This window comes from Sus scrofa, chromosome 7 (genome assembly GCF_000003025.6).
Source record: "Sus scrofa isolate TJ Tabasco breed Duroc chromosome 7, Sscrofa11.1, whole genome shotgun sequence".
Lineage (NCBI taxonomy): Eukaryota > Metazoa > Chordata > Mammalia > Artiodactyla > Suidae > Sus > Sus scrofa.
Genome location: NC_010449.5, coordinates 25,443,317 through 25,468,660, shown reverse-complemented (window position 1 = coordinate 25,468,660; position 25,344 = coordinate 25,443,317). Strand labels below are relative to the sequence as shown.

At 38.9% G+C, this 25,344-nt stretch overlaps 1 protein-coding gene across 1 annotated transcript in view; it reads right to left on the bottom strand.

Moving 5' to 3' along the window:
- The window catches only part of BMP5 (bone morphogenetic protein 5), a 123,507-nt gene continuing 98,393 nt past the window's right edge, over window positions 231–25,344 (bottom strand). Inside the window, exons 4-7 of the mRNA NM_001204901.1 lie at window positions 21,647–21,841; window positions 5,795–5,871; window positions 4,132–4,242; window positions 231–497 (exon numbers count right to left, since the gene is read on the bottom strand). Of these exons, the coding sequence (NP_001191830.1) occupies window positions 348–497; window positions 4,132–4,242; window positions 5,795–5,871; window positions 21,647–21,841 (533 nt within the window). The 3' untranslated portion in view covers window positions 231–347. The remainder of the gene's footprint in view (window positions 498–4,131; window positions 4,243–5,794; window positions 5,872–21,646; window positions 21,842–25,344) is intronic.

Here is a 25,344-nt window from a genome sequence, read left to right as displayed (position 1 = left end):
CAGTCAAAGGAGTTCTAATTTCAGAAAATTGTATAAAGATTATATTTTTAAAATGTTGGAATGGAGTGGAATTGAACTCAGCATATCCCATGGAAAGTTAGACGGGACTATCTATTGCAAAATGCAGTGACCTACAAAATAGATGTTCTTGAAAAGGCATCCACAAAGGAGAATATATACCTTTAAATAAATAAAAGTGACTATATACATGATATGGTACATAGGTTAAAGAGATGACATGAGCCAGACTAATTGCATGAAATTCCCCTTTTATCTGAAAGGATATTTTTTATTGTAGTCATAAACCTTAATACAGATCTTTTCCTTATTCCCATTATTATCTAATATTAGTGGCAGCCACACGAACGCACTACCATATTTCTGTATTTTTTCAAAATGACATTGGAGCTGTCATCAAAATACAACACAGAGATGGCGTTTAACTTGGTTGGCGCACAGCAAGGTTTTGGTACGTGGTCAGGAAACATCAGATGGACCTGCAGGGGGAGAAAATAAGAAATAAGACAGATAGCCTCGTTTCATCACCAACCCCCAGGCACCGCCTTAAGCTACCACTGGGTCTCCTACTTATGTTCAGTGGTGGGTGGGTTGGAGGCTGGTAGTGAAGGAAGTTTTCTTAGTATTAACACCTAGAGTCGACCCACCAGTTCTTGTTATGCGTTGGGGCTTTGAAAAAATATTCTTCCAAGGAAGGAAAACTCCTGCTGTGGACTAGTCAGTGGAAATTTTCCTGGGGGGAAAGAAAACGGCATCTAGCACCGGGTTGCTTTTGGTTAAAGTCACCCCTTCTATGTGCTTATGAGAACTACAGAAGTTATAAATGCAAATCAGTGAGGCCACGCCATTGGGCTGTAGAAAGATTTGGACTTAAGAAGTATTTTTTAAAAGGATAACCAAACAATAAATCATAAACATTATGCCAACTCTTCATTTTCCATGGTAAAGGAAACATAAAAATCACAGCGAAATCAACTCCAGGTAAAATCCAATACTTGCTTTAAAGCAGTGATTTCAAACTCTTCTCCCCATGATTTTTTACCAGATTGGCTGGAGTTTCATATCCTTTGACTTGCTTTCTCCCCTAGGCAAGTGCCAAAAAGCAGGATAAGCTACATCAGAAGCAAGGAACCCAGATATTCTGCAAATTGAATATCCACCTCCCCGCAAAGCCTGAAAAGGTAGCTGTACATGGAAAGTGAAATGCTGAAGCCAAGGGTTTGTTCTCATTTTGATCAGACTGGCAGTTTATCTCTGATCTTCAATAATCAAGGAAGGAGCCTGAACACAGTTGGTTCCCCCTTTCACACCCACCTACCCTGACCCTCCCCCAGAGGAGTTTATGGGAATTCCCACTGCGGAGCCCTCAGGGATCTACAAAGAGAAAAGACAGCTCTTAGAGTCTTGGCTGCACAATGTCCTGGCTGAAATGATATAGGAGCCAGGCTTGTGGACAGAAACAGCAGGAAAAATGAGGTGATCAGACACGGATGTGAAATTTCCTAAGACCTCACAAAACTGAAAGTTGGATGGTTTCTCCAAATTTCAGATGCAGTGTGCGTTCCCCCCTCAGCTTTATCCTCCTCAATCCCCACCCCCGTGATGGATAACCCCCTGCTTCAACGGCCTTGGCTGGCTCACCAAGGCATTGCTCTGAAAAAAAAGGATTGTTCTTGAATCATTTCTCAAACATATTCATCACAAACATGCTTTACTTTAACAACAAACACGCCTGTGTTCTTGTTTCATGTCCTTTCACAGAACAAATGCAGAGAGTGCACAATGCCAGGAAAAAAAAAAAAAAAATTAGACTTCCCATGTTCCCTTCAAGTTCTGAGATGACTTACGCCCCACATCCCAGGACAGTGATGCAGCCCAGGGTCCCGTTCCAAGTCCGTGTCAGAGTTTTAAAAAATGTTTGCTTTTAGACACTGCCTTCTCGACTACAGTCCTAAAAGCTGACACTATGTAATTATATATTTATAAGAAAAGAAAATGAGAGATGGGGGGGTATTGGACAAAGTGTTTTTTTCAATAATTAAGCACTGGGTAGCCTGAGGGGACTTTGATGGGTTAGGTACCTATTTAAGGGAGCCCGGAAAGCTTTCTGAGTCATTGAAAGGACATCAAAAGAGCTTCATTTCTGGGAAATCAAGTGGTATTTCTCTATAGGCTAATAATGGCTGTTTCTCTGTGACCCGACAGAAAGACAGTGAAACGGCAGCATCCTTCTCTCTGTGATCAGCTTTCAGGGGTCATGACTTCTCATGCAGAAGGATAGAAGGCTGGCCTCTGTAGACATTCTATGTACCCGAGGAAGTTTGCACTACCTATCTGCTCGCCATCCCCCAGAAAGATATCCTACATCAAAAAGTGCTGATAGTTATACAGAGTAAAGATGAAGGCATATCAGAACTTAAAATGCCCCCAGAATTTACTCCAAACTTTGGATAGGGCAACCTCATTGGTCAAGAATCAATACCAAAGAAGTATTTCTATGACATCAGCAACATCAAAGCGAGCATGAGTGATGTTGCTGGTTGGAATGCAGACTCTTGTTTCTTCACTCTGGACAGTTAAATAAGAGCTATAGCAAACTAAGGTTGTCTTTCAATAAAAATAAATTTTACAGTCAAGGAGGAGGTAAGAGTCTCTCCCCACACCTATAAGTTTGCTGGTATACTAAATTATTTTTAAAAAAAATCTAAGATGGAAAAAATAGTATTGGAGAAGGATAAAGATGACCAAATGTTTTCCATTCATTATTAAAAAGCAACCTGATAATTTTATGTGATTGTATCCTAAAATAAACATTTCCAAACTTGGGGGAGGGGATATTTACAAATGACTCCCTTTCAAAATTTGTTCTCTATGTTTCCTCTTTACACCAAGGTGATGCCCAGAGTTTTTGATGATGCCTGTGCCTTAGTTGCCATCAATGTGCATCTTTAGTGTCCAGCTCTGGAGTAGCTCTGAAGTCAGTAAGATGCCAGCAAAATAATCAAGTCAAGGATTTAATGTCAATGTATATATACTAGTATATATATATTCAGAAGGAAAGTGGGATCTTCTTTATATCTGCTTTAAATTTTAAATTAATTGTGAAAAAAAGGAACCTTCTGAACAGTTAACTCCTTACACATTCTCACTGTTACTCTTTTCATTGGTCGTAAACAAGTCTCACTCACAGATAGATGTGATTCTAATAGCTACTGGTCTCCTACTGCCATCTGCCAAATAACTCCACTCCCATCATTGTCTTGATTCTAAAATAATGGGTTCCCTTCTTCTGCCCTAGTTACTTATAGTTGAAATGTTCCTATGAACCCAGACTTTAATTGGTATCCCATCACATAGCTTACGAATCTTTTGGAAGCTTGTCACTTGGTCTTCCACGGCTCTCTCCCTGTCACATCAAGCAATCACACCATAAGGCAGGTAGGTCAGACTCTCAAGAGGTTTCTTGAGCTCACTGGATACAGTACAACCATTTAGAGACCCAGAAACCAACCAATTCACTATCTTTTTCGCAAAAATAAATCTAGATTATTAGAGATTAAATCTTTGCTATCTTCCTGAATGTGGATGGAAAGAAATGAAGATTAATTTCCACTTTAAAGATTATAAAGAAAAAAGGTATCAAAAAATAGAAACCGGTCTTCTACTTATCGTCTACACTAAAGAACTTCTATAAAACCAAAGTGTATTACGGAACATTCTCAAGTCATTGGAGACAAGCCTGCAGATGAAATTCAGTACAGCTATTATTCAATGTTTCTGCAATGATTACTAATGAATTGTTAGGTTAGAAACAGCCCCTGTGTGGTTAGTCACATTGCCTAGTGAAGAAACCAGTGCAGAATGACCACTTTGTATGATTACTCCAATTTTCCTAGCTGAATCCTTCCCCATTCTGGAATCAGGATTATTCTTTAGACCAGCCTGAATTTCCTACCTAGATTCGCAATGGTTATTTTGCTACAATTGCTACTTTAGGAGTTTGAGAAGAGAAGGTAATGCATTTTTAACTATAAATGGACGCTTTCCTTTAAAATTACTTTATAGGAAGTTTGCATCATAAACCACTTTCCATCCTACCAAAAGAAAGCATACCAGAGTCTGAACTATGGCATGGTTGGTGGCATTCATATGGGCATTGAGTGGAAAAGAACATTCTCCATCACAATAAAATGCAGCATATCCTTCTGGCGCTATAATCCAGTCCTAAAATGCACAAAAAAGAATAAGAAATAACATCGCCAAATAAAAATACAGAAAAACAATTCTTAAAAAGTATTCCAATATGTTTAATCTGGGTTGGTGTCTCTCCTTGGCCAACAATTATTCTAATAGGACAGCCTCCCCCAAGCCCTTAATTTATTGTTAAAGTTTACAACGAAAGTACAAATATTTTCATAAGAAATTGTGCTATGTAATTTCTCCCAAGAGGTCACTCTGTAAAATATCCGTAGCCTGTATTAATCCATGTATTCATGAATAAAACTGTAATCATGAAATAGCATTCTAAATGTTGTTTACACAGGAAATGATGAACTCCAGAAAGTTCAAGTGAACCAGAAAGGAAAAGAAGAATAAACTTAATTGAGATAATTCTCATTACTTCTTAATAACTCATTCTTGCTTTTAGAAGCCTGACAACCTCCTAAAGCTTTAATATTTGTTTCTCATTCTGTTTTTCTTTCCATTCATGTGTTAACTTTATAGTCTCTTTAGAAGAAACCAATTGGAATAAATTCCTGATCACTGTACGTGAAAAATATTAGGAAGCAAAAGCATTGGCACTTATAAAGATTACCCTAATTTTCTTTCCAGAGATGTAAAACTTGGCACAAATGTAAAATTACTGCACAATTCATGTTGAAGATTTATCATAAATTTGAAAATATTTACATGTTAATCTTACTTCTTAATACATTGGTTCATATTCTGAGGATACATTGTAATGAAATAATATCTTCTAAATATTTCAATTTAAACTATTGCTACATAAAGCCATTAAAAATTATTTTGGTTAAGTATTATTTTGGTTAAATCCTCCTTCTCACCCTGTTTGTGAAACACATGTAAAAGGCAGCAGTAAGTTTTTTTTTTTTCTTTTTATTGCTGCACCTACAGCTTATGGAAGTTCCTGAGTCAGGGCACGAATCAGAGCTGCAGTTGCAGGCCTACACCACAGCCACGGCAATACCTGCGTCATATCGGTGACCTATGCCAAAGTTTGCAGCAATGCTGGATCCTTAACTCACTGAGCAAGGCCAGGGAGCAAACCTGCATCCTCACAGAGACAACATCCGGTCTTTAACCCATTGAGCCACAGTGGGAACTCCAAGATTTTCAAGTACAATAAAAAAATTTTTTTCTGTATGACAGAGACATAGTGGAGGATTCTATTTCCAATACCAATAGTGGGGACCATAGGAGGCAAATGGAATTGCTAGAGTCAATCTGGAAAATTGGTATTAAAATTAAACTTTTGGGATATTCAAACAACAGCACCTTTTCTTCATTCTCTAAAGATGAAAGGGTTACATCTCTTCGGCAATGTGATTGTTTTTTAACCACAACACTAATGATTTTGTTTCAATGGTAAAAGGATAATGGAGAAATAAAAATGATGCTGATAATCCATACACTGAATAGTCATGTCAAAAATAATTGGTTACCATATTGGAAAAATTACTGACAAAGACTGCAAGTAACCGAAGATTTATAATAAAGCAGAAAAGAAGCAACCAAGTTGACCTGCCATTCCTACCTGCCATCCCAGATCCCGGAAACTCACATAGAGTTCATGCTTCTTACAGGCTTGTTTTTGTTCACTTGTGTTGTAATCTGAAGAGAAAAATCAGATCTTAAATAAATGCCAATATATTAAGTATACAAATATTTCTCTCATGAGATCACTGATAAAATAAAAAAGAGGCTGTATTTGAAGCTGTAAAATATGAGTTTGAATCTCAAAGCTACAGCTGCTTACTAACCATGGGAACCTCAAACAAGTCACTCATCCCAAGTTTCTTCTTCTGTAAAATAACAACATTATTTACCTTGAGAGGTTCTTTTTTTTTCTCCTTTTTAGGGTCGCACCTGCAGCATATGGAAGTTCCCAGGCTAGGGGTCAAATTGGACCTACAGCTCCCAGCCTGCATGACAGCCACAGCAATGCCAGACCCAAGCCACATCTGGGACCTACACCACAGCTCAAGGCAATACTGGATCCTTAACCCACTGAGCAGAGCCAGGAATAGAACCCACACCCTCATGGAAACTAGACATGTTCACTACTGCTGAGCCACATGGGAACTCCACTTTTTTTTTAATATTTTTTTTTTCTTTTTTAGGTCTGCACCTTGGCATATGGAAGTTCCCAGTTTAGAGGTTGAATAAGAGCTGCAGCTTCAGGCCTACACTACTTATGACCTATGCTGCAGCTTGCAACAATGCCTGATCCTTAACCCACTGAACAAGGCTGAGGATCAAACCCACATCCTCTAGATACTATGTTGAGTTCTTTTTTTGAAAAATCTTTTTATGGCTGCATGTGTGGCATATGGAAGTTCCCAGGCTAGGGGTTGAATTAGAGCTGCAGCTGCCAGCCTACACCACAGCCACAGCAACGCAGGATCTGAGCTGCATCTGTGACCTACATCACAGCTCAACCCACTGAATGGGGGCAGGGATTGAACCCACATCCTCGTGGATACTAGCTGGGTTTGTTAGCGCTGAGCCACAATGGGAACTCCACCTTAAAATGTTCTACCAAGGATTAGGTTGGACCTTCTGTGTCTTAATGGGCCACAGCCTGATACCTGCCTGGCAGTGGATGCTCATTGAGTAATTCACTCAAACTACAGCAATGTTTACCATATATGTATATTCGATATTCACACAATACTTTTTAAATTCTTCCATGGGACCAGCACTGAGAAAGTGCCTACTGGGATGTTATGGAGTTGGTTTTATTTTAATAAATAGCTTAAACTCAGAATACCCCAAGTGGAGATTCTGATGGTTCCCTCCCCACCCCATCCCCAGCCAAAACTTGTTCCACCTGCAGATGACTTGAGAGCACTTCTCAGGCAAATCAAACTGACAAAAGAATTGGAGTCAAAACATACTCCTTTCTTCCTCTCACCTTCACATCCAATTTGTTGAGAAATCCTTACACATTTTATCTTCAGATACAACCAAAATTCACCCACTCTCCCCCCCTCCACGGCAGGTTCTGGTCCAAGCCACCATCATCTCTCACCTCAACTACTGCACTGTCCTCACAGCTATTCTTTCTGCTCTGCCCTGGCCCTGCTACATCAAAGCAGCCAAGCAGACTGCTAGAGAGTCAACTGAACTATGTCACTCTCCAGCAGAAAGTCCCACTGTGGTTCCCGCGTCACTCAGGCTTACAAGGCTCTAGTGTTTTGGCCCCATCACCTCTCCGACCTGCTTCCTCTCCTTCACTCCACCCTGGCCATGCTGCTGTTCTGCACAAGGTCAGCTTCCTCCCGCCTTAGGGCCTTCCTTCTCACTCCCTCCTGCTGCAATGTTCTTCCCCTAGACACCTCCTCACCCAACACTCAGGCTCCTCCAACCCTTCACTTTATGCATTATCTTGTTGACAACGCCTTCTTCACTGCCCTATTTCGACCCCAGCTCCCACTGGGATATTCCTGATCTTCTCCTTGCTCTGATTTTTTCTCCCCATTTTGCTTATCACCTCTTTGTATGCTAGCCCACTTACTTATTTATTATGCATATTGATTCTGGCCTGTCTCCTCCCTCTAGAATCTTCCTGACAAGAGTAAAAACCTTGTTTGGTTCCATTTGGTGCTCTGATATAACTTAAGTGTCAGGGACGGTACCCGGCACACAGTGGGTACTCAATAAATCTTTGAGGAATTGAAGGATGAATTCCTCAGAGGGTTCTGGGAATCATTTGAGGCAAAGGAAATGCATGATTTCCATCATTTTTTATTTTGGACTATAATCTGAAAAATCCATAACCTTTGATAACTGTTTAAAAGAATTAAAAATAGAGCATTCCCAACTTGTTTCTGAAATAAAGTAAAATACTGAAGAAACACCAGAACTTTACAGAAAATCTGTACTACTGTCTTTTGGGTTTACTCATATTTTATACAAAATATACTCGCAAAGCTAAACTGTGTGGATTATTTCCAACACAAAATACGAAAGAGGAAAAAATTTAGGGTAATGAGAGACGAAAAATATTTCATTTTCAGACAGCTAATGTGTCCATTAGGAATAAATGCTACTTTCACTCTGACAGTCTCTGGCAAATTAATGTAGCAGCCTGCTACGAAGAGTACCCTGTCTTAGACGTCACCTTCCAGCTTAATTATCCCCAACCTCTAAGGAAAATGTAGGTGCATCCAAGATCCAAGGGGCCTGTCTTAGCAGACCCTGTCATCTGTGACTTCAACTATTTATTTAATGTCAGTCTAAGAAACAAGATAATGATTAAATTTGAACTCGGAGATTCTTTTACTTCTAGGTCAGAGTTATTCTTATGTGCCATTACCTTCATTAGAACAAATCAAATATGTAATGACAGAAAATGGAGAAAAGAGAATATATCTGAAACATAGCACTCATTCTTTGGGTAAACTTTTCTCTTAATTGAAATAGCAAAAGGAGATAACTTTGTCCAGACAATAAACATGCATATTGTAACTAATTGAAATAGCAAAAGGAGGAGTTCCCGTCGTGGCTCAGTGGTTAACAAATCCGACTAGGAACCATGAGATTGCGGGTTCGGTCCCTGCCCTTGCTCAGTGGGTTGGGGATCTGACGTTGCCGTGGGCTGTGGTGTAGGTTGCAGACGCAGTTCGGATCCCACGTTGCTGTGGCTCTGGCGTAGGCCGGTGGCTACAGCTCTGATTAGACCCCTAGCCTGGGAATCTCCATATGCCTTGGGAGCGGCCCTAAAAAAGGCAAAAAGAAAAAAAAAAAAGGAATAGCAAAAGGAGTTAACTTTGTCCAGACAATAAACATGCATATTATAACAAAAGTACCGTACCAGGAAATGGCTAAGTTTGAATGTTGTATCATTTTTAGGGAAAAGGAATAATTCTGGTATTACTTTGACTTCACAAACTTCTTGACATTGAGAATTTTTTTTTTTTTAAGTCAGCTATGCATTAGGTCAGGGGTCAGCCACCTTTTTCTGGAAAAGGAAAGATAGTACATATTTCAGGCTACAAGTTCCCCTTCTCAATGACTCAACTTTGCCACGGTAGCATGAAAGCAGCCATGGACAGTATGTAAATGGATGGATGGTAGCTATATTCCAATAAGCTTTGCTTATGGATACTAAAATTTGAATTTCATAAGATTTTTGCCTGAAACAAAATAAATATTATTCTATTCTGAGTCTTTTTTTACAGATCTAAAAATGTAGAAACAATTGTTAGCAATCAGGCCATACAAACATAGGCGATGGCTGAATTTGGCTCTCAGGCATTACTTTGCCAAACCCTGCATCTGACAATCATGGGGATATTTATTCATCCATCCTTGTCTTAATTAAAAACACTGAATATGAATAAAGATCTTATGGCCAATAATATATACAAGTATATATGAAAAGCCATAAACTATGTCTATGGTTATTTGAATTCCATGTTTATATAAAAAAAAAGTAAAACTTAAAAGCCAAAATAGATGTGTTCCATCTATGCAGCTTTTCATGCAGGCTAAGTGATGTATATAATGTAACATCACATAAAGGTAACGAGCAATGAAATTTATAACAGAATCTGGTTCCAAGAGTCTGATTTCATAGAGCGTTCAGACCATATGTTTATTCTGTCAGAAATAAAAATTAATGGATACTGAGTGAAGTAAATGTTGTACCCAAACCAGCAAAGTCTGCAGTTAGGTTTACCAAATGGTTGGCACAACAACCAGCAGGACGAAGGGCAAAGAAATTAGATTTATATCTTTTTTAAAAAGATTGACTGGCAGCCCTTCAAATATGAAAATGAGATGGACATGATCCCACTGTAGATGAACCTCCCCACAAATGAAAACTCACACCAGAAACTACTAAATATTCTGGAGTCACAGCCAACACTAGAAAAGCATGAGCATTTCTCAACCACAAAGCAGATGCCACAGGCACGCTATTTCTCTGTTTTGCCTCTTACTTGTAGTAATATTGGGAAATCAGTGTCAAAATATAGAAAATATTGTTAAATACGTGATGCCAAATTGTTTATGGTCAATTTCTGGTAACAATGTAAATGCGTGCATTTTTTTTACAAGCTATTTTATTATTTTTTTCTTCCAACGTTATGGACCTACAACATTGTACAAGTTCAAGGTGTATGTTGCATAAGTTCAAAGTGTGCAGCAGAATGGTTTGACTGACACACATCATGAAATGATTCACACGGTAAAGCAAGTGGCCATCCATCATCTTATACAGATACAAAGTTAAAGAAATAGAAAAAATGTTTTCTTGTGATGAGAACTCTTAGGGTTTCCTCTCCTAACCACTTTCATATATAATGTACAGCAGTGTTAATGATATTTGTCTGTTGTACATAGTATTTATGTACCTTATAACTAGAAGTTTGTACTTTGTAATTGCCTTCACCCAAATAATGCAAATTGAATCTCTTAGTTTGATTTTTAAAAATGTATGTTCATTTTTAAAAAAATGAAACATGTGCTTTAAAAAATCCTGAGATCTGCATTGGGCTTCAATAGTCTGTCCACTAGTTCCTGAGGAAACAACCAAATGGACACATACTAGCCTAGTTATGAAGAGCACAAAAGAAAATCAAGTCCAAAAAGCTCCATATACCAGTATAAGTTTCTTTTTCTTTAAAATCTAGTGTTAGCTTCTTTAAGAAAGAAAATCTAGATAAATCTATTTTTATTTTTATTTTTTTTAGGGCCACACCATGGCATATGGAGGTTTCCAGGCTAGGGGTCGAATTGGAGCTGTAACTGCTAGCCTACACACAGCCACAGCAATGCCAGATCCTTAACCCACGGGAGTGAGGCCAGGGATCAAAGCTGCATCCTCAGGGATGCTAGTCAGATTTGTTTCCACTGAACCACGATGGGAACTCCTATATAAATCTATTTTTAAAAAGAAAAAAAGGAGTTCCCACTTGTGGCTCCATGGTAACAAACCGGACTAGTATCCATGAGGATGCAGGTTCAATCTGTGGCCTTGCTCAGGGCGTTAAGTATCAAGCGTTGCCGTGAGCTGTGGCGTAGGTCAAAGATGTGCCTCGGATTCTGTGTTACTATGGCCATGGCGTCGGCTGGCAGCTGGAGCTCTGATTCAACCCTTAGCCTAGGAACTTCCATATACCACATATGTGGCCCTAAAAAGAAAAAAAAAAAAAATTCCAAAGTGGAATTTGGCATTTAAGCACATCAACAGCTTAAACAAGCCAAATATGATGAAATACTGTGTTTCAACACCAAGGAGGTGATGTTAACATCGTCTTCCTGAATTCCCAGAGGGAGATAACAGAAGTCGGCATCCAGAGCGTCAGGGTGTTAATTAATTCATAGAAAATGGAAATGACAAATGCTTGAAAACTTAAGAGGTACAATAGCAGGAAGGGGGCTACTGTAGATGATTCAGTCATGCAAATTTTTATATAGCTTCGGGGTTAGAGAAATGCAAAAGAAACCCCAAACAAATAAGAATTCTCTCTAATGATGAGAGATTTGAACTGCTACGGCTACCCTGCATTAATCCCCATCGCCCACATCCAGTAAATGTACCTATAACCCAATAGGAATTACTGTTATTTATTTGTGTAGGGATAACTGTGTTTGTCTACATATGAATGTGTGACACAGAACAGATACTACAAAATAACAACTGCCCGGTGTGTTTGCTTAACTCTGCTTGGCAACGAATCCATGTGAATGATGCAGCAAACACTCACCTTAGAGCTTGTTGCCATAAAATCCTGTCCACAAGCCTGAGTCTCCAAATACCTGCCAAACATCTCTACGTGACATTTTCCTAGACGCTTCCTACTCACTGTTTTTGTTTCTGATCTCACACTCCTTCCACGCTCTCTACTTGGTTAATAGGATCGCCCACGCCAGAAAATTTAGTACATTTCTTGATGTTTTTTTCTCCCTCCTACCCTACGTGAAATCCATCTACAACCCCCTTTCACCGACCCACCTCTAGCCTAGCTAACCTCCTGGAAGTCCTCTGCCCTCATACTCCCCTAACATCCTCTCCGGGACCTTGGTCCTCAGATAACCCTTCATCCCTTCATCCCTGTCTCCTTCTATCTGCTTTTCTCTCCTTCAACTTCACTTAAAGCACTGAGGACCCCCAGAGACACCATCCTGGACATTTCTGTCTTACTTTGGTTTCCATGGTGGTTCAAGTCCTGTCTTCATCTAACCCTTGGGGCTCATAGCTGTGTCTTTTCCCTGCACCTTTGACTTTTGCTTGACGCTCCCATCACCAGAGTTCCGCTGGCCCCATTCCAGATACTTTGGTTTCCACTTCCCCTCTCTCCAATCTATGATCTTCATCGCTTGGGGTGTTGGACCAGACTCCTCCTCATCATTTTGGCAGTTTCCTCCCTTGGCATCTCATCCTTCATTCTGATGCCAAATTTCACTTTTAAAAATGTGTGTCTTCTTGTGACACTCCTTTTTCCAACTGCCTGCACAGAAACACCCAGCTTCCTGGCCATGACACACCTACTCTTTATGACTTGGTCCCTGCGTGACTTTCTAGCTGACATCACACTGCTCTCACACAAGAATACTTGTGCACTGGCCACCTGACACTGGTACATGGTTCTACAATGTGCACATAAGTCTGAAGTGGCTTCATCCACCCCTCCATTTCTGGAAAATGTCTGTTCTTTCTTGAGTCCCTCAAGAAGTCTCCTGGGCCATACCTAGTTCTTGCTTAGATGCTCTACTTCAACTGCTCTCCCACAACCTTGTACCCACTCCAGAAGAACTGATCCACCCAATAATTCCTAGTGTGTGTGTCTTTTCCATTGTCTATGGGAGCACTTTTTAAGAAGCAAGATTCTTATGCTAACCCATCTGTATCAGCAAATAGTCAGTACTGTGCTTGTCACATCGTGGGCACTTATTTAACATTGAATAAATACAATAAGCCATGCCCAGATAATATTATCTCTGTGGATTCTCTCCAGATAGAAACTTGACAATAAGTGTCCAGGGGAACGGGTACTTATTAGAGAGAGGGAATTTCTAGTTTTCTCTGATGTAAAACTCCGAACTCTTTTGGTACCAGTTCTGAAAGACCAAATCACATGAAGTCATTTGAAAAATAGCAATGTCTAACACCAAATGAGCACGTACCACTGTTCTCAGTTTTTTAAATATATTAACTCATCTAATCCACACAACTTTTGTAATTTCACCCTACGAGGCAGGTATGATTCACATTTCCACTTTACAGATGAAACAGAGGCAGAGCGATGTGACATACGCTGTCCAAGATTATACGACTAGTATGTAGTGGACCCAGGGCTAAATGACAGAATGATAGCTAGATAAATGGATAGATAGATGGATGGATGGATAGATAGATACAGAATGATAGCTAGATAAATGGATAGATAGATAGATAGATAGATAGATAGATAGATAGATAGATGATAGAGTTAGATATTTTATGCACTGAAATAATTGTTGCTTTAGAAGGGATTTCCAAAATTTTGCGTACTCAGGGCACAGATACCAGCTTTTAGTGTTAATTATTGTAGAAATGATGTGGATGAAAACCATTCTCACATGTGCAACCTTGCAGGATTTTCACTGCAGCATTGATTTTGAAAGTTGTAATTTAAAAACAACCAAAATGTCTTCTTAAGAGTGACGAGATTAAATAAACTCTGATATAAGCACTGTTGAATATATCACAGCAGTTTAAAAAAAATGAAGTCCCCCATTTGAAAGATAGCTGAAATAAAATAGTGTTAAAAATTCATAAGACCAACACCAAGAGTGAACCTCTAAAGTAAATTATAGACTTCAGGCGATTTTAGTATGTCAAAAAAGGTTCATCTCAGGTAAGAAATGCACCATCCTGGACTGCGATGTTGATAATGGGGGAGACTATGCATGTGTGGGGATAAGGAGTATATGAAACATCTCTGCACTCTCCTCTCAATTTTCTCATGAACCTAAAACTGCTCTTTAAAAGTGCATAAGAAGAGGAATGTAAATTGGGGCAGTCACTGTGGAAAATAGAATGGAGTTTTCTCAAAAAACTAAAAGTAGAATTGGCATATGATCCATCAGTCCCACTTCTGAGCATATATGCAAAGAAAACTCTAATGGGAAAAGGTATATGCACCCCAATGTTCATAGCAGCACTATTTACAATAGCCAAGATGACATGGAAGTAAGTAACCTAAGTGTCCATCAACAGATGAATGAATAAAAAAGATGTGATTGACACACACACACACACACACATAAATGCACACACGCACACACACATGCACACACACACGGAATATTGCTCAGCCACAAGAAAAGAATGAAATAATGCCATTTGCAGCAAAATGGAAGGATCTAGAGATTATCGTATTAGGTGAAGTAAACAAGAAAAAGAAAAACTTATGGTTACCAAAGGGGAAGTAGGAGGGGGGGATTAGGAGTTTGGGACTAACAGATACATACTACTATATATAAAATAGATAGGAGTTCCCACTGTGGCTCAGTGGAAGCAAACCCAACTAGTATCCATGAGGATGCGGGTTCAATTCCTGGCCTTGCTCAGGGATTAAGGATCCTGCATTACCACAAGCTGCAGTATGGGTTGCAGATATGGCTCAAATCTGGTGTTGCTGTGGCTGTGGTGTAGGCCAGCAGCTGTAGCTCCAATTCGACCCTTATACTGGGAACCTCCATATGCCACAGGTGCAGCCCTAAAAAATAAAATAAAATAAAATAAAATAGACAAACAACAAGGACCTACTGCATAGCATAGGAAACTATATTCAACACATTGTAATAATCTATAAAGGAAAATAATCTGAAAAAGAATATATATATGTATATAAAACTGAATCACTTTACTGTACACCTGAAACTAATACAACATTGTAAATTAACTATACTTTCATTTTAAAAAAAGTTTTAAAAAAGAATTTAATACAATTGATACACAAACAAGGAATCTCTGGAGAAGAAATATGTCTCAGTAAATAAGTGCATAATCCACCATGAAGGGGGTCATTTGACATCATTCTTGGAGTGCTAAAGTCTTCTTAGATCTGATTCTGATTTCCTCTCCACCAAAGAATTTATGATAATTATAATTAAATATTGAAACTGTACAATTAAATAATACAGTTCTACAATTGTATTATTAATAACCATTTCTCGCTAAAAAAAAGCATAAAAATAAATAAATAAATAAATAAATAAATAAATAAATGAAAAAGAATGGATGTGTTAAAATAAATAAATAAATAAATAAATAACCATCTCTCTCCATGGTACAATGTAAGGTCTATAATGTCTTGTTTATCACATCACCTAGAATGGTGTAATGCCTATATTGAAGAAGCAATAAGATGTAATGATTTGTGAGGATATATTTATATAGTTACACCGTTATTTAACCAATTTATGCATTTTATATTTTACTTATTTACAGAGGGTGTATTATTTTTGTTATTCTTACAGTTAAGTAATTCCTTTTATTATGCTATATAAAATAGTTAATGGTATATAAGGCTTTTTTCTTTATAAATTTTAGTTGCATAATATACACAATTTTAATATGATGCTAATTTTTAAAGAAAAATTGAAATGTAATAGATAATACTAAATAGTAAAGACGAAAGCCATACAAAATGGGATAAAGTATAGAATAAATTTCCTATTTGTCTCAGCATATTTTCCATTCCACTTCTCCAGAGGGAGTCACTTAATCTGTTTAAGATCCATGATATAATAACCTGTGTGAATGTAATTGTGTTTAAATATATGTATTTTATTCTGTAAAAAAATAAATAAATAAATGTTATTAGACAAAAAATAAAAAATAAACACACACAAAAAAGGAATTTAAAAAGCAGAAACCTAAAAGTAAAATAATAAAAATTTTTTAAAAATAGAACTACCATATGATACAGAAATCCTCCTGCTGGGTAGTTAGCCAAAAGAGTTGAAATTGGTATCTTGAAAGATATTAGAATTCCAGGAGTTCCCTGTGGCTCAGCGGAAACAAATCTGACTCGTATCCATGAGGACACAGGTTCGATCCTTGGCTTTGCTCAGTGTGTTAAGGATCCGGCGTTGCCATGAGCTGTGGTGTAGGTCACAGATGCAGCTCGGATCCCACATTGCTGTGGCTGGGGTGTAGGCCGGCAGCTACAGCTCCAATTCAACCCCTAGCCTGGGAACCTCCATATGCTATGCGTGCAGCCCTAAAACAGACAAACAAACAAAAAAAAAATTCCAATGTTCACAACAGCTAGGATATGAAAACAATCCAATCGTTCATCAGCAACTGTATGGATAAAGAAACTGCGGTGTATGCATGCAATGAAATACTATTCAGCTTTCAAAAAAGAAGAAAATCCTGCAAATATGCTATAACATGGATGAACCTTGAGGACACTGCGCTGAATGCAGTAAGTCAAACATAAAAAGACGAACACTGCAGGATCCCGCTTAGATGAAGTATCTAAAATAGTCAAACTCAAAGAGTCAGAAATTAAAATGGTCGTGGCCAGGGACTGGGAGGAGGGGAAAATGGGGAGTTGCTAATCAATAGGTATAAAGTCTCGATATGCAGGTTAAATAAGTTCTAGAGGTCTCCTGCATGATACTGTATCTACAGTGAGTCGCACTGCATTACACACTTCAAAATGTAAGAGGGTGTATCTCATGTTAAATGGTCTTACCCCCAAAAAAGGAAATTAAATTAAAAAGAAAAAAAAGAGCAGAATGTGTACTTGTGTACATAACCTAGGCAAATGAAAGGAAAATAAGGTCGGATTAAATTGAAAAAAGTACACAAAAATACATCATCCGTGTAATTAAAAATACATCCTCCAAAGGATGCACAGAGGGAGGAAAAGATTTGGAAGTACATGTACCACACTGATATCCATGTATCACCATAAACTGCCACAAAAGAATGAGGTGATTCCAGAAGACGTTTAGCTTTATTTACAATTTGATTATATTTAAATAACGAATGTGCATATAATTATATAAGACATTCTAAACAAATAATCCTAATTAGTTGCTCTTTCTGGTTTTGATGAATATGTTTGTCCAAGAGGCATGGCTTTACATTGTATCCATTAGGCAAGAAATAGTGCCTGTCAGAGTTGAGAGTGCAGACGGCTCCCATTTTAATGCCTCTTTAAAATAATTGTCCTGCAGTTCCCATTGTGGTTCAGTGGAAATGAATCTGACTAGGATCCATGAGGACGCAGGTTTGACCCTTGGCCTTGCTCAGTGGTTTAAGGATCTGGCATTGCTGTGAGCGGTGGTGTAGGTTGCGGACGTGGCTCGGATCTGGAGCTGCTGTGGCTGTGTTCGACCCCTAGCTTAGGAACCTCCATATGCCATAGGTTTGGCTCTAAAAAGACAAAAAATTAAAAAAAAAAAAAAAAAAAAGAATTGCCCTGAGAAATCACTGTGGTTTCAGGCGGGACCATCAATGATTGGATTCATCTTGAAGGATCTCCAGCATCAAGCTTGCAACAAGCACGTTCCCAAGCAGTTGTGCAGTGATCCAGGACTTGCCATGTGCCCTGTTAGTTCTCCAACTTCTTCACGCTCTACTTTTTTTTCAGCACTGAAACAGTCCTTAAAACAGCATCTTGCTCTCAGTAGGTTCTTTAAAATCATATCATCTTGGTGCCTTTCCATCTTAAAGGATGGCTAACAACATTTAGCCTTTGCCTACATTTCTTTCCCCACAAACCCCACTTCAAATGAACACTGTGCTGCCTCGTTGTGAAATAACCAATATCTTGCACAAAGTGTCTGCTCAACCTTTTTGCCAAAATCTTGAAGAGGAACAAAGAGGGAGGGTTTCTGCAGATAATCAGGGAGCAGCAATTCCCGTAGAGTCAACACATGAACTTCCTGAGCATGTGTTCGTGAAGTTCCTATTTTGTGGGAGACCCTGTTCTAGGCTCCCCAACAGGAGCATGGAAGACTAAAAGGGCACTGAGAAGTTGGAAGACAAGACTCTTTGAAAGAAAAAGGAATGAGGTAAAGGCAGCAAGAATGACCTGGATATGTGAAATCTAAAATACAGTACAGGAGTTCCCGTCGTGGCGCAGTGGTTAACAAATCCGACTAGGAATCATGAGGTTGCAGGTTCAGTCCCTGCCCTTGCTCAGTGGGTTAACGATCCAGCATTGCCGTGAGCTGTGGTGTAGATTGCAGACACGGCTCGGATCCCGCATTGCTGTGGCTCTGGCGTAGGCCGGTGGCTACAGCTCCGATTTGACCCCTAGCCTGGGAACCTCCATATGCCACGGGAGCGGCCCAAGAAATGGCAAAAAGACAAAAAATAAAATAAAATAAAATAAAATACAGTACAAATCAACTTATCTACGAAACAAAAACAGACACACGGATATAGAGAACAGACTCATGGTTGCTGGGGGAGGTCGGGAGATGGGAGAGGGAGGACTGGGAATTTGGGATTAGCAGAAGCACACTATTATAAATAGTATGGATAAACAACAAGATCCTACTGTATAGCACAGGGAAATATATTCAATATCCTGTGACAAACCAACATGGAAAAGAACCTAAGAATATATGTAACATACAACCGAATCACTTTGCTGTAGAGGAGAAATTAACACAACATTGTAAATCAACTATACATCAAGAAAAAATTTTTAAAAGAAACTACACCCTCCCCCCACCCCCCGCCAAAGAAAATGACCTGGGTTCTCCTGCACTAATGGAGACTTTTAACATTTGATGATATGTGGAGTTTCCATCATGGCGCAGTGGTTAACAAATCCGACTAGGAACCATGAGGTTGCGGGTTCGATCCCTGGCCTTGCTCAGTGGGTTAAGGATCCGGTGTCCCGGTGAGCTGTGGTGTAGGTCGCAGACGCAGCTCGGATCCCGAATTGCTGTGGCTGTGGTGTAGGCCGGCAGCTATGGCTCCAATTAGACCCCTAGCCTGAGAACCTCCATGTGCCACGGGTGCAGCCCTAGAAAAGGCAGAAAGACAAAAAAAAAAATTTAAAAAGAAAACAAAACATTTAATGATATGCTTTGGGAGAAAAAAAGAAAGACAGAAAAAAAAAAAAAAAAAAAAAACAGCCAAGCAAACTTCTAATACAACTCTCTCCCTTCTCCCTACTGGCTCTTTCTCAGACCCAGAGTCTTCACACAGTATTTTATTGTAAAAGCCTAGTGGTATTACAGCATTCATTATTTATATTTGGATAATTTTAAAATTTCACTGGCATTTCAAGTCTCCTAAGTATCAAATTTTATGTTTATGTTAAAACCCTGTCTTTCGGGCCAAATCCTATGAGAGTTTTTCCCGTCTGCTTGATGACTACCTATTGAAAGGTTAAGTCTCATACGCACAAACCAGCTACTTTCTTTCTTCTTATTATCAAAATACGAACACGCTCCAAAACCATCTACCACATATTTCACAGAAATGGCTGCCAATGACACACTTTTTAAAAAGAAAATATTGGTCTATATTAGAATAATTTTGTACTCTAAATGGTGTTAGGAAACTGGTGAAAAGTTACGTGATTTCTGCTCCATGTGTTTTATTCATCTGTAGTTATAGAAACACACTGGTTACTCGTGGTCAGGAAGAGAAGATAAACAGAGTTCACCAATAGGGAGAAGGACTTTGATGATTGGAGTCGCAGGAATGCCTCTGCCAGAGTCATTACGAGCCTTAATAATAAGTATGCGACTTATCCTTTTCCCTTTGTAATTTCCTCAAAAATTATTTACTATTCAAGATTGAACAAATCTTCTGCTTAATGCAGTGTGCTACATTAAATTAAAAACATTTCAACCAATTTCAGAACCATTCTACATGAAAAGAAAAATATACTACTTTGACAGGCTAGTATTTATAAGGAAGAAAAGGTCTTAGAAAGTTATTTTTCTCCATCTTTCCTATTAAGCAATTACAATTTTTTGCCAAACTAAATATCTTGTGAAGATCTCTATACAAATAGTCTTGTAATAAGGCACTAATATCACGTTTTACTTGCAAGTGGAAAAGACAGTTAAACTTATTTGATGGAAGATTATTTTGAAATGTTGCTTTATGTGTAGCATGTAATTTGGTATAATGCAATTCCATTTAGAACTCTCCCCTATGCTTCTGTTGCTAGATCCACAAAATAGACTTCTTTCTGACATGATTCTCCTGTGTTTAGACTCTAGGAAGGTTCCAATGAATTCTATTTAGTATTTTTGCTAAGAGTCCCAGGTTCAAAAAAATTCTACATCTTTGGTTTCATTTATAATCATTAATTTCTTATCTAACACTCACACATAATCGAGTAATAAAAAATTACAGTATGACTTGTCAGTATTTGGGAAAAAAATGATGATTTCAGGAATAATGGCAAACACTGTCAATGTGTCTTTTTGGAAGAACAAAGCACAATAATTTGCTGAAATACCATTTACAGAGGTCATATCTGTCGTTCACCAGCTCATGCACTGTGCCTTGCATTTGGAGGCAATTGACAGAAGAAGACACATTTTACAAACCAACAAAGATGTTGCACTAAGTTGGCATGTTCAAGGGCAAGATTTCCCCTACAAATAGGTCTATTTTTCATAGAAAAGACAATTCCTTGGAATAAAATCACCATCGTTTTCATCTAAAAACAGCTCATGAAAATCTGTTTGCAGCCAGGACTAAACAGGCACTTACTCATATAAAGTATATGATGAAACCACTTCAGATCTTTGCAGTTAGATGAGTTCGGATCAACTGCATCTCTCTATCAATTCATAGATTAAATTGCAAGCACAACAGAATCAGTTGTGCATTTGTAACATTTCATTAGATTTCATCTATGCATGTGTGCGTACACACACACACTCCAGAGCAAATTATCTAGATAATAGCTGTCCAATAATTAATGGAAATTTAATCTCAATTACTATACAATCTACCCTGCTTCTATCATTGGAGAAAAATTAAACTGCATGATTCACATGTATTGTTTTAAGTACTAAAGTAATACTTTTATTTTGAATTTACCTGGTTACCCATCCATGTTTGAGAGGCTCTGGGAGGTCAGCTCATAAGCTGAGGGGTTCAGTTTTGGCTGGCCTTGTTTGAGGTAGCCGTTTCGTAATTTTATGACTGCCAGCTTGATTTTAATTTGAACTGCATCTTTCAACATACGAAGGCAAGTCCTACTTATTTGAAAATGAATTACTGAGTGATTCACTGATGAAACGTTCTGGGGATGCTAGAAACCTCGCCGGATGATTTAATAGAGCAAATGAAGGTGTGTCCAGAGGGTAAATTTATTGTGGCTCCTTGATTTGCAGCACATGACCCCATAACTCTCTACGCAGAACTGCTGCTCAGGTTTTATCTTACCTCCAACGCTGGACATTCTGGAGGAGTCCTGATGAGAGCTGGATTTATTGCGGTTTTGATTTTTCCGTTTGTTGGCTGCTCTCACAGATCGAAGAAGTACCTCGCTCGCCTTAAAGAAGGCCACCATGAACGGCTGTTTTGACTGCGGCCCATGTCTTCCCACGAGCCCGGCCGACTTCACGCTGATGCTGTGTCCTAGAACAGAGGGAGCCGGCACTTGGTGGATGACAAAGACAGGACGGTTACCCACCAGGGATGAACGTGGAGGGCACTTTGGAAAAGGGAGACGTTTTCAAACACGACCAGAATGTTTTCTCTGCGGACCAAAGATGCTTCTAAACACCGCGAGACTGCTGTGGCAGACAAACTGTCCACGCTAGCTTTTAGGAGTCGGATCCCTTTGGCCGAAGCACACCCTCAGGCCTTGGCTGCAGGGCCCTTCTCAGACATGGAAGTTGGCAACGTTCTAAATGGAAAGGCTTGACGACCATCAGCCTGGAAATGTCCACGCTAAACGGCAATTTCAAAAATATTAGCTATGGGCTCCTCTGCATTAAAGGCCCTATAATTTCCCTCCACGTGATAAAAGCTGAATGGCTGGCTGGGTGTTGCTACTTTCTCTGGTGGCTTTGGAGGCTTTCCAGTGTTAATTAGTGCTGATAGCCTCCCCGCCTCACCTCTGGCCTGTGCCCAGTGAACTTTACAAAGCCGTGATCTACTTAGAGCTCCTCTCAGGTTGTTCTAGAGGCCCCTGCTGGGGAGGAAGGTTTGCTTGAAGCTTCAGGTCTGGCTTGATGTAAAGGATTTTGAGGCAAACATGAACATTTCAGAATCCCTCCTCCACCTCTTAGCTCAGACACACCTGAGTGTTTACTGAAAGGATTTCAGAAGCTACAGACCAAGCCCAGAGATGCTCAGAAAGGAGACAAATTCCAGGTGAGCTTGGAGACTCACATTTGTCTCTACATGAACCTGTATCCAGACCCTCTGAGCCAATTGCTGTGGCTGTTTTTCTAAAAATGAGCGAGCCCAGGGCCTGGGCAGAAGTAAGTGAGAAATCAGGTGACCCAAGGACTAGAAGTAGATGTTAATCAAGTACTGCTCCTAGTGGGGCAGCAATAATAACACTTATCATTAAAATAACATCGAATGCATTTGGAGTCCTTGCTATGTATTCTAGGCATTTTTCTAAGTGTTTCCCATGCATTATTTAATGTGATTCCACAAATACCCTAGGAGTTGGTATTACTATTCCCCCTTTTGATAATTCACTCCCATTATGCTCTCCTCATTTAAAATAATGATCACGGGAAATTTTATATATATAAAGAAAACCATTGACCGATATCAAGTTCAATGAAAATCACCCAAGGAGGATGAACTATTTCATCTTAAGTTGTAAATGTAATCAAGAATGACTCAAAACCCATGCCCCCAAAATATTCTACTCCAGATACAGAAGTTACCAATTTTTTCAAAGTACTGTTAACATGGTTTGAAATCCTCGCATGATCGGCCCTGCCTTGTCCCCTGAGAGATGTGCAGGTTTTCTTAAAACATTTACTCAAGTAAAGGCGGCAGAGCAACTTCAGTCCGTTATAAGACCTGACCCATCTTGGAAGAAAAGAGAAACAAGTGCCTGAAATGGCATCAATGGCATTTTAGCAAATAAACTGTTGCCCTTAACAAAATTTATTTTGGCAGCATAAACACTTTTGTGTATACTTGTATTGTGCAGAGACCTTCTACCGTCAGAAAATGAGACCGTGTCATGTGAGGCTGTACAGCTGTTGAGAGGGACACAGAGCTCCTTTAAATGTGGAGATACTGGTTTAAAAAAAAAAAATGCATGCACGCTAGTCCAGCAGTATCAATCAATGTCTTCAACAATTGTTCTACAACGAATTGGGAAAAGGTGTTCAGTTCCTACAAATATTAAAACAGCCACCGGCATCACAAATGCCATTCCACTCAGTTCTACCAGAGAAAGAACTTCCAAATAATCAGAGCAGTAAACCTTAAACAAATAAGCATATGGGTTTCTCTTTTAAATGCAAACTTACAGTGGCTCCATGCCAGAGTCTATATTTCTTAGAAAAACTCTATCACTGGCATAAATGAAAGAGGCAGTTTGATTTGTGGTCAGAGTAGTTTCCATTCTACTTCCACTGTAACAAATGTATTAATTCAGCTCAGACTTCCTCCTTCTGGCAGCCCTTTTGCTGTAAAAAGAGAAATTAGAAGTTCCAGCCAAATACCATACCTTGAACTGACCCACTTCAATACATAAACACTTTTACAACATGTTTATTCAGGTGTAGCCCTTGAAATTGGTTTAAGATGTTTCCAGTGACAGAGAGTGCAGCAAAAAAAAAAAAAAAAAAAAGAAAGAAAGAAAACAGAACTGAGAAACTTGACTGTGATGGAATAGAATAACTGGCAATCTGTTCTTCAAATTCTGGGTTTTTTTTCTCTCTTGGAGTACAACATAAAAAGTATTTGTTGAGCTTTTAGTTTGATGTTTTAATGAAGTGTTAATTTCACAGGAATGAAATTTTTGATTGTATACATTGATGACTGCAGAAATCATTTTTAATATATGATCTTTCTAATACTGAAAAAGGTTGTCACAAGATGGGCGCAGATGGAACACAGTAAAAGAGGTTTTCCATTCATTGCAACACACACTGACCCTCTTACAGTCAAATAAGCACTTCACACAAAGTTCCAAGTTTCCTGGGGTTTGCAAGAGGGTTCCTTTTGTTATGATTTGAAAGAATTTCGATATTTTAATTTTTATCTGTGGAGAAATAATACTGCTCTCAAGATTTATGTTCTGAAAACTGTAAAGATGTGTGTATGTTACAAATAGGGGTTTCTTGGGCTTTACAAAGGTGGATATTGTGTGTGAAGCAAAGTACCCTTCAAACCAATGTGAACTCCCTTTAAAATAACTTTTGATATTATTAAGTTTCCTCTCGGTTTCCTTTTCACTTCAGCAATGAGGTGACTATTAAGATTCCATAAGTTAATGCTTGCTCAGTGGCTCTTGGTCTTGAGTTACACCAGGGAAGCATTAACTATTCGACCTACTCCTTCAGACACATCATACCTACACTGATTATGTGGACTGAGGCTTTTGAATGGCTGCACAATTATTTTCATTAGAAGTGCTAACAGAAACCCAGACTATATCGCATGTATTAAAAACTGTGAATCTTGGGAGTTCCCTGGTGGCACAGTGGGTTAAGGACCAGGTGTTGTCACCACTATGGCTCAGGTTGCTGTGGTGGCTTGGATTTGATCCCTGGCCCTGGAACCTCCATGGGAGCAGCCAAAAAAAAAAAAAAAGTGACTTTTTTATAAAACTTATTTGACAATGTTGACTTATATTACTAAAGATTATGTTTTAGATACTGCAAATATACCAGTAAAGAAATCTACCTAGAACATTTTGATTTAAGAAAACTATATGTAGGTATATATTACTGTGGTTTTATTTTTCAAAGCTGACCCTTATTTTTGATTTCTCATTAAAAGATATAGATAGGGGAGTTCTCTTGTGGTGCAGCAGGTTAGGGCTCCAGCGTTGTCCCGGCTGTGACTTGGGTTGCTGCTGTGAGTTCAGTCCCTGGCCTGGGAACTTCCATATACCACAGGTGTGGCCAAAAACTGAAAGATAGGTAGGTAGATAGGAA